Genomic DNA, 15,041 nt, shown 5'->3' with positions numbered 1-15,041 from the left:
TTTTAGTTGTTTTCATATTTTTTGTTAATTTTTTTTTTTTTTTTTTTTTTAATTTTTTTATTATTTTTGCGAATTGAAAACGTATGCATGGTTGCTTATACTTATGTGTATGTAGTAGTTTCATCTTTATTTTAAACACAACTTTTAGAGTCGTCAATAATATTGTTGCATCCAGCCCATTGCAGCAATATTTTGACAAAGTAGTTGGAGAGCGAGTTAATTTTAATTTTAAGATGATGAGTAACCTGATCCTTACATATAATTAAATGCATAAAATTTAATTACTTACAACAAAGTGCATTTTAGTAAAATAGTTACATTTTTTTTCGATAATTATTTTTTTAAAATTTTTGTTCGAATTTTTTTTCACAAAAATTTTTGTTCGAAATTTTCAAAATCTTTGTTCGAATTTGGTTTTCAAAAATTTTTGTTCGAAATTTTTTTTCGAAATTTGTTGTTCGAAAATGTTTTTTTTTAATTTTTTGTTTTTTCTTAGTGCAACGCCTAAAATACACAAATAGAGTTTTCTTATAATAAAATGTTTACATTTAGAGCCTTTTAAATTTGTTACGTAATTGTTTTTTTTCATAGAGAATATCCTCATATAATTACAATGCCTTTATTATAATTTTTTTTAGAAATTTTGTAGTCCTCTTATAAATCAACATGAAACAGAAAATAACTCAAACATAATGTAACTGTTTTGCGTGTGTGTGCGTTTGCGTTTTTGCAGACTTCAATCGTTCACTTCACGTTTCTCCCCCAGCGCTCCTCTCCCACCGGCCTCTGGCCTCTCTCACTTCTATGGAAAGTCATAGTAAACGCCAACATCGTCGAATCTTTCGCCCGCCAATTGTCCGATTTGTTGTGTAGTAACTCATTCCCCGCATTACGTGTGGGCAACTCGAGCGGTACTGCGTCGGTCAACGCCAATGGTGAATTGCTGTAGGTGCGTCGTAAACCGAAAGCCGGTAACTTATGCCAACGTTCAATATGTTGAGGGAACTTCCGTTTTTGTTGCAAATGTAGAGCGCGTTGGCGTTCTTCACGCGAGCCAGCCGTCTCACTCTTTCGGATACTGTTATCTAACGGTGTGTTGCTATTCTCACGGTTACTCTTGTGTTGTGGAAATTGTAGATGCCGTTGTTCCATGTAGTTGCGCTCTTTTGTCGAATCTGCTGATGTGTCTTCTGCACTTGTGCCTAGATGTGGTGCAATTTCAGCGGATGTGATTGCTTCATTGATGTCGAACTGTAAGTTACAAAAACGTTCTCAATATCCTGCTTCTAAAATCTCCCAAAATAAATTATTAGTGTTTCAAAGAGAGGTTTAAAAAACAAAAAAAGAAAAATTTGAACAAACAACTCGATAGTTTATCAAATAGTTTTAACAGATCGGTTTGTTCAGTAAAAGATACGCCTAAACTAGATGCGATGACTAATAGGCAGAAAAAGACCCGTGAAAAGAAGATCTACACACCACCTCTTCGTCGATTTTTGATATCATCGGCCTCAACACCCGCGCCGTTAGTTCTGCTTTCTCCAGACTGGACAAGGAAGCAAAACAAGTGGGTCTGGCAGTGAACGAGGGCAAGACGAAATATCTGCTGTCATCAAACAACTGACTTGGTTCCCATGTACCTGTTGACAGTCATAACCTCGAAATCCTAGATATTTTCGTCTATCTTGAAACCAGCATTAACACCAATAACAAACATCAGCCTTGAAATTCAACAGAGAATCACTCTGGCGTTGGACTCAGTAGGCAATTGAGAAGTAAAGTCCTCTTTCGACGAACAAAGAGCAAATTCTATAAGTAACTCATCATCCCCGTCCTGCTATATGGCGCAGAAGCATGGACGATTACAACATCTGATGAGTCAGCGTTACGAGATTTCAAGAGAAAAGCTCTGCGGAAAATGTATGGCCCTTTGCTCATTGGCAATGGCGAATACCAAAGTGAATGGAACGATGAGCATTGCGAGATATACGACGACTTTGAGATAGTTCAGCGAATTTAGAGACAGCCGGCTAGGTCATGTCGTGCGAATGGATTAAAACACTCCAGCTCAGAACGTATTCGACGCAGTATCCGCTGGGAGAAGCAGAGGAAGAGGAAGTCCTCCATTCCATTAAAAATACCAGGTGGAGAAGGACTTGGCTACATCTTCAATTGACGCCAAACAGCAAAAAGAAAGAACGACCGGCGCGCTGTTGTTTTTGTCATTTGGGGCCTGCTTAGATATGTGACACTAGTTTTTGCAGTTTAAAATTGAAGCAAAGGATATTTTTTCATCTTTTTCCCGGTATTTGAGAGAGACACCCATTATAAAAGCATGTGCTATGAAATATTTTATAAAAATTCAAACCAATCGTAAGAAGTTTGACTAATAATCCGGAAGGTATAACGAAAATCTTTAGGCAGTATATTCGAAAAAGTGGAGGTGTTCTTTAAACAAAGCAACGGCTATTGGGCAAAATTCTAAAATAAAATAATAAAAGTTCTAGATTCTCACCTTGCTAGCCACAAATCGACTAGCATTATCATCGTCCAACAAATTTAATTGGTTGCCGCCACGTGAATTTCTCTCCACTAGCCGACCTTTACTGCCGGCGACCGCCGAGCCACTGGAGCGTTTGCCATGCGCTGTAAAAAAGTTTTTTCATAGAATTATGCTATTGTACCATAATATAAATTGCTTTCCAGCTGTTACTCACCACCCCAACATGAATGCCCATACTCCAAACAAGAACCTGCGAATAGAAGAGAAACAAAGTTGAAAAAAATTCAAAAGTTCAAAGTCTATTTATGTTCATCCATACTATATACATATGTATGTGTGTGTCCCATATAAGTTAACTTTAAGTCACTGCCGTCACCAGCACTTACTGAAACGTCAAATTCAATTTACAGTTACTTGCATTTAGCGTCTATTTTAAAAGTACAACAGCTTAGCAATGCAAGAAATCAAAACTCATAAATAACAATTTGCCGCAAACTTGTTGCACTTTGGCCACAGCCCCCCGCCGAGCGCCATTCGTTTCATTTTCTTTTTCTAAAGCAAACATGGTGTATTTATAGCAATATTTTATGGGTGCTTCAACTGTCAGCTGTCAACTGTCAACCAAAATTAGCGTATAAAGCCTTGTTGCGGAATATTTTTAAGTCTAACTGTATTAATAGATTAACGGCTAAATATATTTATAACGCAAATTAAACGAGCTGATAAGTAACAAATTGTAAAGTTTTGAATGGAATTTACTTCAAATATACTCAAAATTGTTGCTAAATATATAAAGGTCAATTTGTGAAATTTGTCTTTATAAAATAAGTTTTGAAAATTATCAAGAATTGCTCCATCATGATATATTTGTGATGAAAAGTAGTGTCGAAGTGGTCTCATCTCTAGTAGTTATAACGGGTGATCCAACCAGAGGTATTTTTTTTCAATAGCCTTTTCTGGACAGATCACGCGTAAGTCGTGTCAAGTTGTCATGTTATTTTGGTTCAATATTACGTCCAGCTCGCAGTGAAGAAAATATAGCAGCCGCAGCTGAAAGTCTACTCGAAGACCGTGAAGAGTCAAATCGGCGCCGTTTTCAGCAGCTCGGACTCTTGGAGCATTTTATGTTTAGTGTAAGAACGCTCGATCTTCTTAAGCAATGTCGCTTCGCTTTATGGGCTCTTGAAAAGTTCCAAGAAGATCCGACGTTTTCGAGCCAAATTTAGTTAAGCGATGAGGCTCATTTCCGGTTCAAAGCAAGTAAAATTGCCGCATTTGAGACGAAGAGCAACCTGGAGAGATTCAAGAGCTGTCATTTCATCCAGAAAAAAAAACTATTTGAAGTGGTTAGAATCATTGGTCCATATTTCTTCAAAATGATGGCCACTTCTCACACATCGCATCAATCAGTGGATTTATTGAGAGAACACTTCAGTGAGCAGATAATTTGACCTTTTGAGCTGGTCGATTGGTCAGTAAGGTCGTGTGATATCACACCGTTAAACTTTTTTCTGTGGAGATATGTAAAATCTAAAGTCTTAGGGGACAAACCCACTTGATTCAGGCCATGGAGCAAAACATCATGCGTGTCATTCGAAATGCTTCAACGAGTCATCGAAAGGTGGACTCAACGGATGGACCATCTGAGACATAAGCGCGGCCAACAATTGAAATAGATAATCTTCAAAAAATAAATGCCAAGGAATGTTCTTGCAAATGATAATAAACTTTCTCCATTAAATTTGAAGCGTCTGTGTTTTTTCATCAAAAAAGTAGGGAACCAAATAGCTCCCCTTTAATATAATTTTTTTCTCAAACTGTGTTCTTTAAATATGTATAATTTTAATACATATGTTACAGTATGTATTTTTTTAATAATTCCCAAAAATGGGTTTTTTTACCATCACAGTGTGGGACCCAAAGTATACACAATCCATATCCACAGATTTGCTTCATGTTCGTCTAAGATGAAAACAGCCCGTGTGAATTCCCAAAATAAACTTGCTAAGAGATCGGCGATTCACTGTTATGATTTCGACTCGACTTTCACCGCTAACTTGACCGTCGGATATTATATGAAGCCTAGTTCATCTGCGTTTTTCTCAACAGGATACGATGTTGATCAGAACCCGAAATTAATTGTTTTTTCAACTGTAAACTAAAATGTCAAAGGTAGCCGCCACCGTTTATCTCGAAACTGCGTTTTTGAAGTCGGTTAGCAAGATTTCTAGGGAACTACTCAACCTATTCTTAAGGACTTGGACGAAGGATTTTTTTTCGATTACAACTATTTGAAAAAAAATGTCAGGAAATTTTCACTGAAATTTTAATTTTTTTGTAAAAATTTCTGCCAAAAATCCAAATTTCAGTTGCTTTTTCCTTCGCCCAAGTTCTATGTTAAGGTTTTAACTAAAACACGTATTTTTCACTTTAGATAATCCTGTAAGGAGTTATCCTGCCAACGTGAGCCCATCTGTTTTCCGAGGGGTCACCGGAAATGGACCAAGTTTAAAATATTTTTTTTCCTAAAATTGCAGAATTTTTTGGTTAATAGTGTAGGTTTGTAACAGTAAAAAATTCTAATAAAATATTTCATTTTTTATATGAGAAAAATTTTTTGAAAAAAGGCTGTCTTGATTCAAGGAAACCCATGTAACCCCTTAACTGTATTTCTGCACTAAAAGGTTGTTCTTTTACATTCCCAGACATTAAATCACAGTTTCTAATAGAGATAAAATTGCGCTCTAATTTTTCAGTTAAAGATCTTAGTGCGTTGCTAACGGCGTCTACCTTGCGCGCCAGCGCTGACTTCTGCTGCCACGAAGCTAACTCAATCCATTCGTGGATGATGTACGGCTACTATTAGCGTAAAAGCTGCATAACCTTAAACTAACGAACAACAGAAGCTTCAAACAACAACAACTACAAAATAATGCACATAACTACATAAGACACAGCATTCATCTGCTGAAATGGCGCGTTAAGAATAGAGTAACAACAACAAAAGCGAGCATATAAACCAGCACACACATCAACATTTGTGCAGAGATGAGCACATGTGGTTGTAAATCTCATTGAAATGAATGTGAGAGAAAATGTGAATGAGTTCGTGTGTGAGTGTGTGCGTTAACAACATGTTGAATGCTGGCCAAACTACAGGTACTTCCATGGAGAATTATTTGTCATGGTTTATGAAAGCGCACATAATGGACGCAGCCAGCTGAGGACACAAGCACACAAACGTACATACAATCACTTGTGCGAAGGTATGCATGTGTGTGTGTGTCGCGCAGAGCAGCTGCACATGTTTAGACCGCGCTAATAATCTCTCAAGTGTTGCGAAATGTTGTGGAGCACGCGCATCTTTTCACGTGAACACATAGCTACATACATGTACATAAGTATTTATAGAAATACACACTTCTCACTGTGCATTTTTGCCATTGCATTGGAATTTTTTCATTCAAAACTTATGTTAAGATTCAAAGTCTATTTTTAGTCAACAAACGAGTCAAAAGCATTCACCAAAAAAAAAAAACTAAATTGTGCGCGTGTGTGTGTGGGTGTGCCACGTTCACGGCAGCCAACTGGTTGTCTAATCACACAAATTACTGCGTTTCCCGCTTCGTCTTTTCATGCAAAGTATAAGAAATGCACAGAAATAGACAACTTTATTAGAATACCTGTGGAGTTGTGTCCATGTTTATATGTATGCATGTATGTATGTATGTATGCGGCGTGTGCGCATTCACCAGACTGCGCATAAGAATATCCTTTCTCTATTAGCTCACGCCTCGGCAAGGCGATTTTTTCATGCAGCAGTTGCATAAATAATGACCAAAGATATTGCAGCTGCGAACTTATGCCGCCAAAGCTGCTAATGTAGATTAATACCGAAAAATTGCCATGTATTTGCAACACAACCGCACGTGGCATCAACAGGAGCTTCGATATGAGAATTTTCCCCTGCTGAATCCCTCTTTATGTGGGAAGTAAGGATTTAAACAATCACTAGTCGCTAGTGAGTAGCGATTTTTGCAATGGATAAAAACATCGAGCAAAGAATTTGTTTCAAATTTCGTATGCGGAATTAATGCGAATGTTAGAAAAGGCTTAAGGTGACTCAGTTTTATCAAACCACAAGCCCACAAGGTACAAAGCCTTCAAAGACGGTTCAGATATCGCACCTATCGCCTAGTTCTGAACTACCTTCGACCTCTTCAACAAACAAAAATATTAAAAAAGTGAATAATGTGGTGCTTAAAAATCGTCAGGTAAGTATTAGAGAGGTTGCATGAGAGTTCGACTTCTTTCGCGAGTCCGTTCGAATGATTTTGATGGATATTTTGGGTATGAAACGCGTTCTTGCTCGACTCGTTCCGATAAAGCAAATTTTTTTTCAAAAATAGCACCGTAATAATCATACTTGATCAGGCGAATTCCGATCCCTCATTCATGTAAAGCATTATAACTGCCGATGAGACTTGAGTGTATGTGTTTGATATCCAAACAAGTCAACAATCATCGGAATGGAGGGAAAAAACGAGCCGAAACCAAGAAAAAAACACGCCAAAGACGCTAAAACATCGAGGTGTTGCTCATTGTTTTTGTGTGAGATATATAATTGAAATTCAGACAGAAACCTGACAATTGGTTTTGTGTATATCAAAAAGGATTGAAACAGGCCAATACTTCCTTGAGCCCCCATATACCTAATATAAAGATTTCCGAACTTCCGGGTGACTTTATACCGCATTTATCGGGCAATATGTGAGTTCAATTGAAAGAGGTACAACTTTGTGCTTAGAATGAAGAAACTCGGGTAAAAACTTATTCTAGACCCCATATAACTAACAAGTCTCATGTACCTGAAGACACTTCCCTGACTTTAATCCTTGCAAGTGGCAAGAGTATGAAATATACATACATATATACATATATACAAGTGTATATATATACACGAATTTAATTCTTCCTTACTTGTTATGTATATATTTTTTTTCAATAACTGATACAGTCTTATTTTTAATACCCAAAAATCGTCTTTTTAGACTCTAAATGACTCAAATTTTGAACTATCCTTTTCTTCATGTTGCTTGCTTGCTTTCACTTGAACTTCCAAAGTTAAAGAAATCTCAAGGAGCCTTCTGATCTATATTTACTGCATCATAGAGAAATATACGAACCTGGAGGTTCCACCGTTTATTCTACGAGTATAGAAAAAGTGCTCAGTACTGTATAGATGTATTCATGAAACATTCTCATTATATTACTTATGTGAGAATGTAGAGAGAGATAAACTTCAGATTCTTAAATACCTAGAAGTTTATTTTATTCTGATCGAACTACTAAAAAATTTTTATCAGCAAATGAGAGAGGACTTAGAATTGTAGAACTCTGCGGTTTTGAACTCTATTACACAAATATTTTTTTGAAAAGTAAGTGTTTACGCAGCCTGAGTCTAAACAAATACCCAAAACATTGGAATAATTTTTACGATTGAATAATTCAACTCAACATTTTTCTGTCTGTTAAATTTTAAATATTGTATTTTTAAGGTCCATTCAAATGTGTAAAATGAGTTTTCAACGCTGAGGTGTGTTACAACTCAAATGCTAATATATTACAATATATCTAACTCACCTTAATAAACTGTGATGCTTAGCAACAAACCCACCCTAACCTCCTTTCGAACCGCGTTTACATATAATAAATACCAAAAAAACCAACCGGTTGCTGACCCACAATTAGCCATAGAAAAAACGGTTATCTGGTATGTTAAACGCCTACTTAACGGTGTCATTAACGATTATACTCGTACATACATACATATCAACAGTTAATACCACGACTTAACATAACAAGCACTTTGAAGGATGTGCTCAACTTGTTGCCGATATGCTTTATGTGCTTCACCCATACATACCCACACACACATGTATTTGTGTTAAAGGATCATAACCGCATGTGTGAGTATATAATTGCGCCATTAACCTGACTCATTAATCCCACATTGACTTTTCATAGCCCACTAGCATTAGTTGACTCTTGTTGGACTATACTCTAAAAGGTAATTAGGATTTTGAGGTTTAATTGAAGTGAAAGAGCTGCATGTGAAGTATCTCTTGGGATATTAAAATGATTTTAATTTTAATGATATTTTTATGCTTTACACTATGAAAAAAGTTTAATCGCTTGTATGCTTGAGCAATGCTCTTTGAAGCCAGCTCTCAACTTATATTATGTTCGTTGGCGAGAGGATCATATATAGAATTTGAAGTACGTTAGTTTTAGAAGTTCTTTGTAGTTGGGAAAAAATTATGATTAAAGAAACTTTGACCCCAAAGCGAAAACTTGATAAAGCATATACACATTTTTTGTGGGGTTGATATACAAGGTGTGCTCCAAAGTAAATAGGACTTAAAAAAAAAACAGAAAAAATGGATTTCCGGCAAGATCAATTTAATTTATTCAAAATAGTCTTCTTCCGCTTCAATACAGCTTTTTTCACGGTCCAAAAGCATATCGAACGAGTGTTTTAGCTCATTGGAGGACAGTATGCCGGTGCAAGCCTTTTGAATGCCCTCTACGTCTGCATAATGCTTTCCTTTCGTAGGCAAATAGGCACATTTCCGAAAAGGAAGAAGTCGCACGGTGCCGTATCAGGTGAACACGGGGAGTGGTTAATGGTTATAATGTGATTTTTGGTCAAATAATCCTCCTTCGAATGTTAGATTCTGAACAATTTTTGGTCGTCAGTCAATTTGTGCGGAACAAACCAAAAACATCTAGTATTTTGAAGTTCTTCTGTATATTATTCCTAACAACAGAATCAATATGATCGATCTTTTAACTGCATATAAGAGATGACTCTTTTTCAATTTACCAAACTTCTTGGTTGTTAATATAATCCTTGGGATCCTTTATGACATCCCATATACTACTCTACCCTCTATTCTCAAAACACCAGCAATCTACACGTTTAAACTCCTTATTATGGACTCTCTGCATGAAAAGAAATGGAAGAGAATAATTGCTATTGGAGTTGTATGAAAGTCCGTAGACGACTTGACGTCTTCAACTTTAATTGTCTCAGAACACCTTATAAGATTGAAACAAACTTACCTTAGATAATATTTGTTGCACCTTAAATTATTACCATTACTATTTCATTTCTTTCGAGGTCGCCATTTTGAAACTTTACCGTTGCAAATCAATAGAAAAATTAATTCTAATAAATAAGCTCTGGCAAAAGTTGAATATGTCTATTCTGAGGACAGAGGTCGAATATCTTAATATTTTACCCGAACATTTTGCCACACGTCAAAATCAGAATGGCGAGTTACTCAAGTTTGAAGAGAATATTCAATTATTTTAGAATTTGGGTCATCATTATATTAGATATCGTAGATTTGTTTGCGAAATATGACTTTTATTTCGCGATAAAAAATTCAAGTCTTCAGAGGCTTTAAGCGATATAGCTAACGTAACTGCGTCCCAAAGAGGAAAACTAGTCATGGAACCTTAATATATTTCTAAATCTGCTTTACTGGAATCTATGACAAACCCATCTATCCATTACGAGTCTAGGCAGGTGTGTTTCGGTTATTAATCATCGATCAATCGTAGTTTTCAACCCACGTCCATGTTTATTACTCTGCGATATTAAAGTCACAAAGATAATCGGCGTTAGGGATATAGATAGTTTCACGGATTAACTAATATTGACGACAGTTAATCCCACAAAATGTAAGCAACAACAAAAGTACGGAAAATCCCAACTAAACCAGTGTTGTTTGGTAAGTGAAAACTATTTTTATACCCAGAATAGGGTATAATAAGTCATGGTTGAATAAATGGTGATACAATATATATATATATATATTTTTGTAGAATCTCCGACGTTTCCTTGAGGGTGTTACAAGCTTCGTGCCCAACTTATTATCTATAGTGTTCCGATATCGAAAGTTCCGACAAATGAACAGTTTTTTTGGGACAAGAAAAAGACGTGTGCAAAATTTCAGGCCGATATCTTAAAAATTGAGAGACTTGTTCGTGTATATACAGAATGCTAAATGGACTTAACTGGTCACGCTAATCATGTATGTATATACTTGTATATATGTATGTATATATGCTCATTTGTCGAAACGACCGATATCGGAACACTATAGCAAATAGCTGTCTTGCAAACTGAATTATAAAAATCATATCTTTGTATGGAAAACTTTTTTATTCGACAAGATATTTGCACGAAATTTGAAACGAATGATTTTTTTAAGTTAACAGTATAATTTCCGGAGAAGTTGTTTAGATCGGACTACTACAGCATATAGCTACCATACAAACTAAGCAATCAAAATGATGCCCTTGTGTGGAAAACTTTTTTTATTTGTGAAGGGTATCACAGCTTCGGTGCAAACGAACTTAACTTCTTTTTGTTTTTTTGACGACCAAAAACGAGCGCGATTAGCTTGGATCTCCTCACAACAACAATAATAACAAGCGTGGAGAATAAGCAAAATAACGGCATGCCTGACGACCAAAAACGAGCGCGATTAGCTTGGATCTCCTCACAACAACAATAATAACAAGCGTGGAGAATAAGCAAAATAACGGCATGCCTATCAGGCGGCGGAGATATAACATGTTTGTGGCTATTTGTTTCACATTTTTCCCATACCGTTATACCGTTCCGGCGTTGGCGTCAGCGAGCAACCAGCCGCGAATTCCAACAGTTGCTGATGTTGCTGTGGCATAACGGTGGTTGGTGTTACCATTTAGCGTGACACCTTGACTAGTTCACATACATATCGCAAGAATGTCTCTTTTACGCCGAATGCAGTTATTTTTCTTCTTCTTTTTTTTATCAATTTTAATACTATGGTGGTGCTTGTTTTCCAGAAGGGATTAATTTACGACCGCAATTAAAACTGTGTACGCACATACAACCCCACGCTTTGTGTATGAGTTGTATGGCAATTATTGTGCCGGTTTTTATTTTTATTGCAGTTATGTGATGATAGGTGTACGTATGTACGTAGAAGTTCTAGGCAAAACATTGCTGTCGATAGAGTGAAAATAATCATGAAACAAAAATGTGTCACACAACGGACGTGAGTCCAGTTTAATTCGAGGTTATGCATACATATTTATACAAACGTATATGACTATGTGCATACATACATACATACGTATATGTATAGTACATACATATGTATATCTTGTGGGTTTTTATGTGTGGTATACTTTTATACTTATGTACACCAACCATAACCTTACTCTTTCTAATTTTTATAGTTTTCATGTTGTTTTTGTTTAACGTTTGTGCATATTCCTTGAACAGTTATACAAACCGCTCATACATCTTATCAGCGTTTTGGGAATTACGCCAATAACCGTCACTACATACCAATAGCAGGTTGTTAAATACATGGACTTTATCCCGCTTGTAAATTAAATGCCAGCAAAGTGAAAAACAATTCGTTTTATGGCGGTATATGTATGTATGTAAATTGGTGTTGAATATACAACTACCGTTAGTTAAATAATAATGCATGATCATATTTAATAATATTTATTTGCATGAATTATGTCTCCCGTCGCAGAATGTTCTGCAAGTTTATGGCTAAATAAATGGAATATTTCCTACTCATGCCTAAACACATACTTATGTACTATGTAATACACTTATAAAAAAAAAAAAAAAGATAACTTGGACAGAAGTTACCCCTTTACAGATTCATTTTTTTATAGTATACAAGAATGTTAAATGAGCTTTAACTTCATTTTGATCGGTCAGTGTGTGTGGCATCAATATCTTATAGAGCTCCGATATGGGCGGTTTCAGAAATGAGCAGCTTCATGTAGTGGAAGGGACTTGTGCAACATTTCTGTTATTTCTAGTTCGCGTAATCCTCTAAGATGACCATTCTGATCATTTATATATATTCTTTATGGAACTCCGATATTTCCTTCTGGGTTTTACAAACTTCGTAGTAACATTTTTGCCACGAAATGCATTTTTTTTTGAAGAAGCCTTCTACTTTATAAAGAAGTAAATATAAGAAAAATATTCGCAATTGTCAATTTAATATTTAATGTAATATAATAATCTTCGATTTCGTAAAATTTTGAATTTCTTTGATCCCCTAGCCGATCCTCACGGGGACCTTCGAAAGAAAGTTTCTAGCGGTGGGTACGATTTTTCTGCAACATAGCGGCTCCCAAAAAAAAGACAGATTTTGTGAAAAGTTTCCACTTCAAAGTACCTTCAAGATTCATTACCGAAAATCCTAACAAATACGTTTAAAAAGGTTATTTGACATTTCAAATCAATTGGTTCAACCGTTTAAAAGAAATGATCGAAAATATCTTTTCAAGAAAAACGCATTTTGGGAACATGCAACACTTATATACTTGGCGATCTTTATGCAATTTTACACAGGTTTTTGAGATACAATTCTTAAAGACTTGGACGAAGGATTTTTTTCGGATTACAACTATTTAAAAAAAAATTACGCGGAATTTTCACTGAAACTTTACTTTTTTTTGGTAAAAATGTCTGCCAAAAATTCAATTATCTTTTTTTTTCTTCATCCAAGTTCTAAGTAGATATAGATGATTCTGTAAAGAATTATCCTGCCAACGCTGGCGCAACTTTTTTCCAAGGGGTCACCGGAAATGGCGCCGCAACAGTCGAGTTTATAACATTTTTTTTTTAAAGTTTCAGAATTTCTTTGTTAATAGTGAATGTTTCTAACAATAAAAAATTCTAATAAAATATTTAATTTTTTATATGAAAAAAAAATTTTTGAAAAATGTCTGTTTTTCACCAAAGGGAACCTATGTAACCCTTAATTAAATATGAGGTACGAAGGTTTAATTGTTTTCAAGTGAATATAAACATACTTTTCCACAGAATTTCCAACTTTAGTTTAGAATATGAAAAAATATTGCTCTTAACAGTCTCCTAATCAGAAGCAAAAGATTCTAAATTTGACATAAATTTCATAAAAAAAACACTGAAACGCATTATTTTAGTATACTCTCGATTAACTTACATCAAAAATGCTTTATCTCCATATATCCATATCTAATATTCAAACCAACATTTGCTTAGATTTCTAATAGACACACGACTTCATTGTAGATTGCAATATAGAAAATTCAGAAATATATTTAAGTTTCATTTTCTGATAAATTCAGATCCTGAGACTGGTTTAATCATCTCATCATAAAGCACACCACTGAAATTATTAATTTTAATGCTGCCTCTTTGGGGCATCGTTCTGTCGAATGTACCGCTAAAAGATTAAGCATATATGATACTTTATTGAGAAACAAACATCATATTTGGCACAAAGTCTAAATGATTAAGAAAAGGCGATTTCTCAAATTAATAAAACCCTCTACAGTTCTGTCCAGGCTCGACTAGTTTTAAACTACCTCGGCCCATCTAGTGATCTCGTACAATAAAATAATGTTCAAGACTTTGATTTTGATGTGAGGCAGAATGTTATAGCTTCGGATGTGCGTAGTCTAAACACTCCTATAAGACTTTTTTCATTAAAGAGTTTATGGCTGAAATTAACATAAAGATATTCCTTATGAATTGAAATAATACAACTCAAGAAATCTGAAGGAAAAATTTGCTATTGATGTACTAAGACGTGTGTGTAATATTTAAAGTGTCTTCATTACGATTTTCACTTCAAAAACTTTCCATCACGTACTGCCATTTTTTTTATTTTAGGAAAGTGTAGGGTAAATTTTCCTAAACTACAGCAGAAAAGTTCTACTTTTTAAGAAATGTTTACTATAATATTCGGTTTTAGCAACCCAAAAGTAGGAAGAAACAGCCTCTAGCATCACAGTCGCAAAATACCTGTAAACTATTGTAATCTACTGTATTTCTCGGTTTAGAAATTACACTGTACGGCCTTGAACTAAATTATTACTTTTTGCTCTTTGAGTATAAATCAATAGGTTAAGAATGGTTCCTAGTGAGATTTAAAAGAACATGCTTTGAATTTGGATGCCCATTGACTCTGAACAAATACTAAACTTAAACTATTTTGAAAATACAACTTGGTCATTCTTGATTGACCATGAGAAAAGCTTTTGTTTTTAAATAAATTAAGTAAGATATTTCTCTTCTAGAGAACATTGGCTTCTAACTGAAAGTTTATATTATATTTGCAAGGACAGATCGCGTTTTAACGTTTCACTAAATTTTCATTCATAGAAAAAATGAATCTAAAATTTTATTTACCTTGAACATTCGACGAAAATATCGAACAAATTAAAATAGCTACAAAAACCGTTGAGCGCCACATATTTAAAATGCAATTTTCAATTTCGAACTATTGAATTTGGGTATTCACTTTCAGTTAAACATTTTATTTACGATTTGTACACAACAAAAATGCACTTTCTTTGTCAACCAAATATGAAGAACACGAGAAATTTTCCGCACACAATTTTTTCACACCTTCGACTCGCTGCTAAAGCGACCGTTAAACTTTTGAAATAGACT

At 35.1% G+C, this 15,041-nt stretch overlaps 1 protein-coding gene across 1 annotated transcript; it reads right to left on the bottom strand.

Annotated features, from left to right (window-relative positions):
• Positions 1-6: 6 nt before the first annotated feature.
• On the bottom strand, positions 7-15,041 carry LOC126766916 (neuropeptide CCHamide-1). Its single transcript, XM_050484586.1, is given in 5 exon segments — positions 7-868; positions 871-1,251; positions 2,516-2,646; positions 2,718-2,753; positions 14,778-15,041. Coding segments are annotated over 5 exon segments (678 nt in total). The 5' UTR covers positions 14,842-15,041; the 3' UTR covers positions 7-802.

This window comes from Bactrocera neohumeralis, chromosome 2 (genome assembly GCF_024586455.1).
Source record: "Bactrocera neohumeralis isolate Rockhampton chromosome 2, APGP_CSIRO_Bneo_wtdbg2-racon-allhic-juicebox.fasta_v2, whole genome shotgun sequence".
Taxonomy (NCBI): Eukaryota; Metazoa; Arthropoda; class Insecta; order Diptera; family Tephritidae; genus Bactrocera; species Bactrocera neohumeralis.
This window is presented reverse-complemented; position numbering and strand designations above follow the sequence as displayed.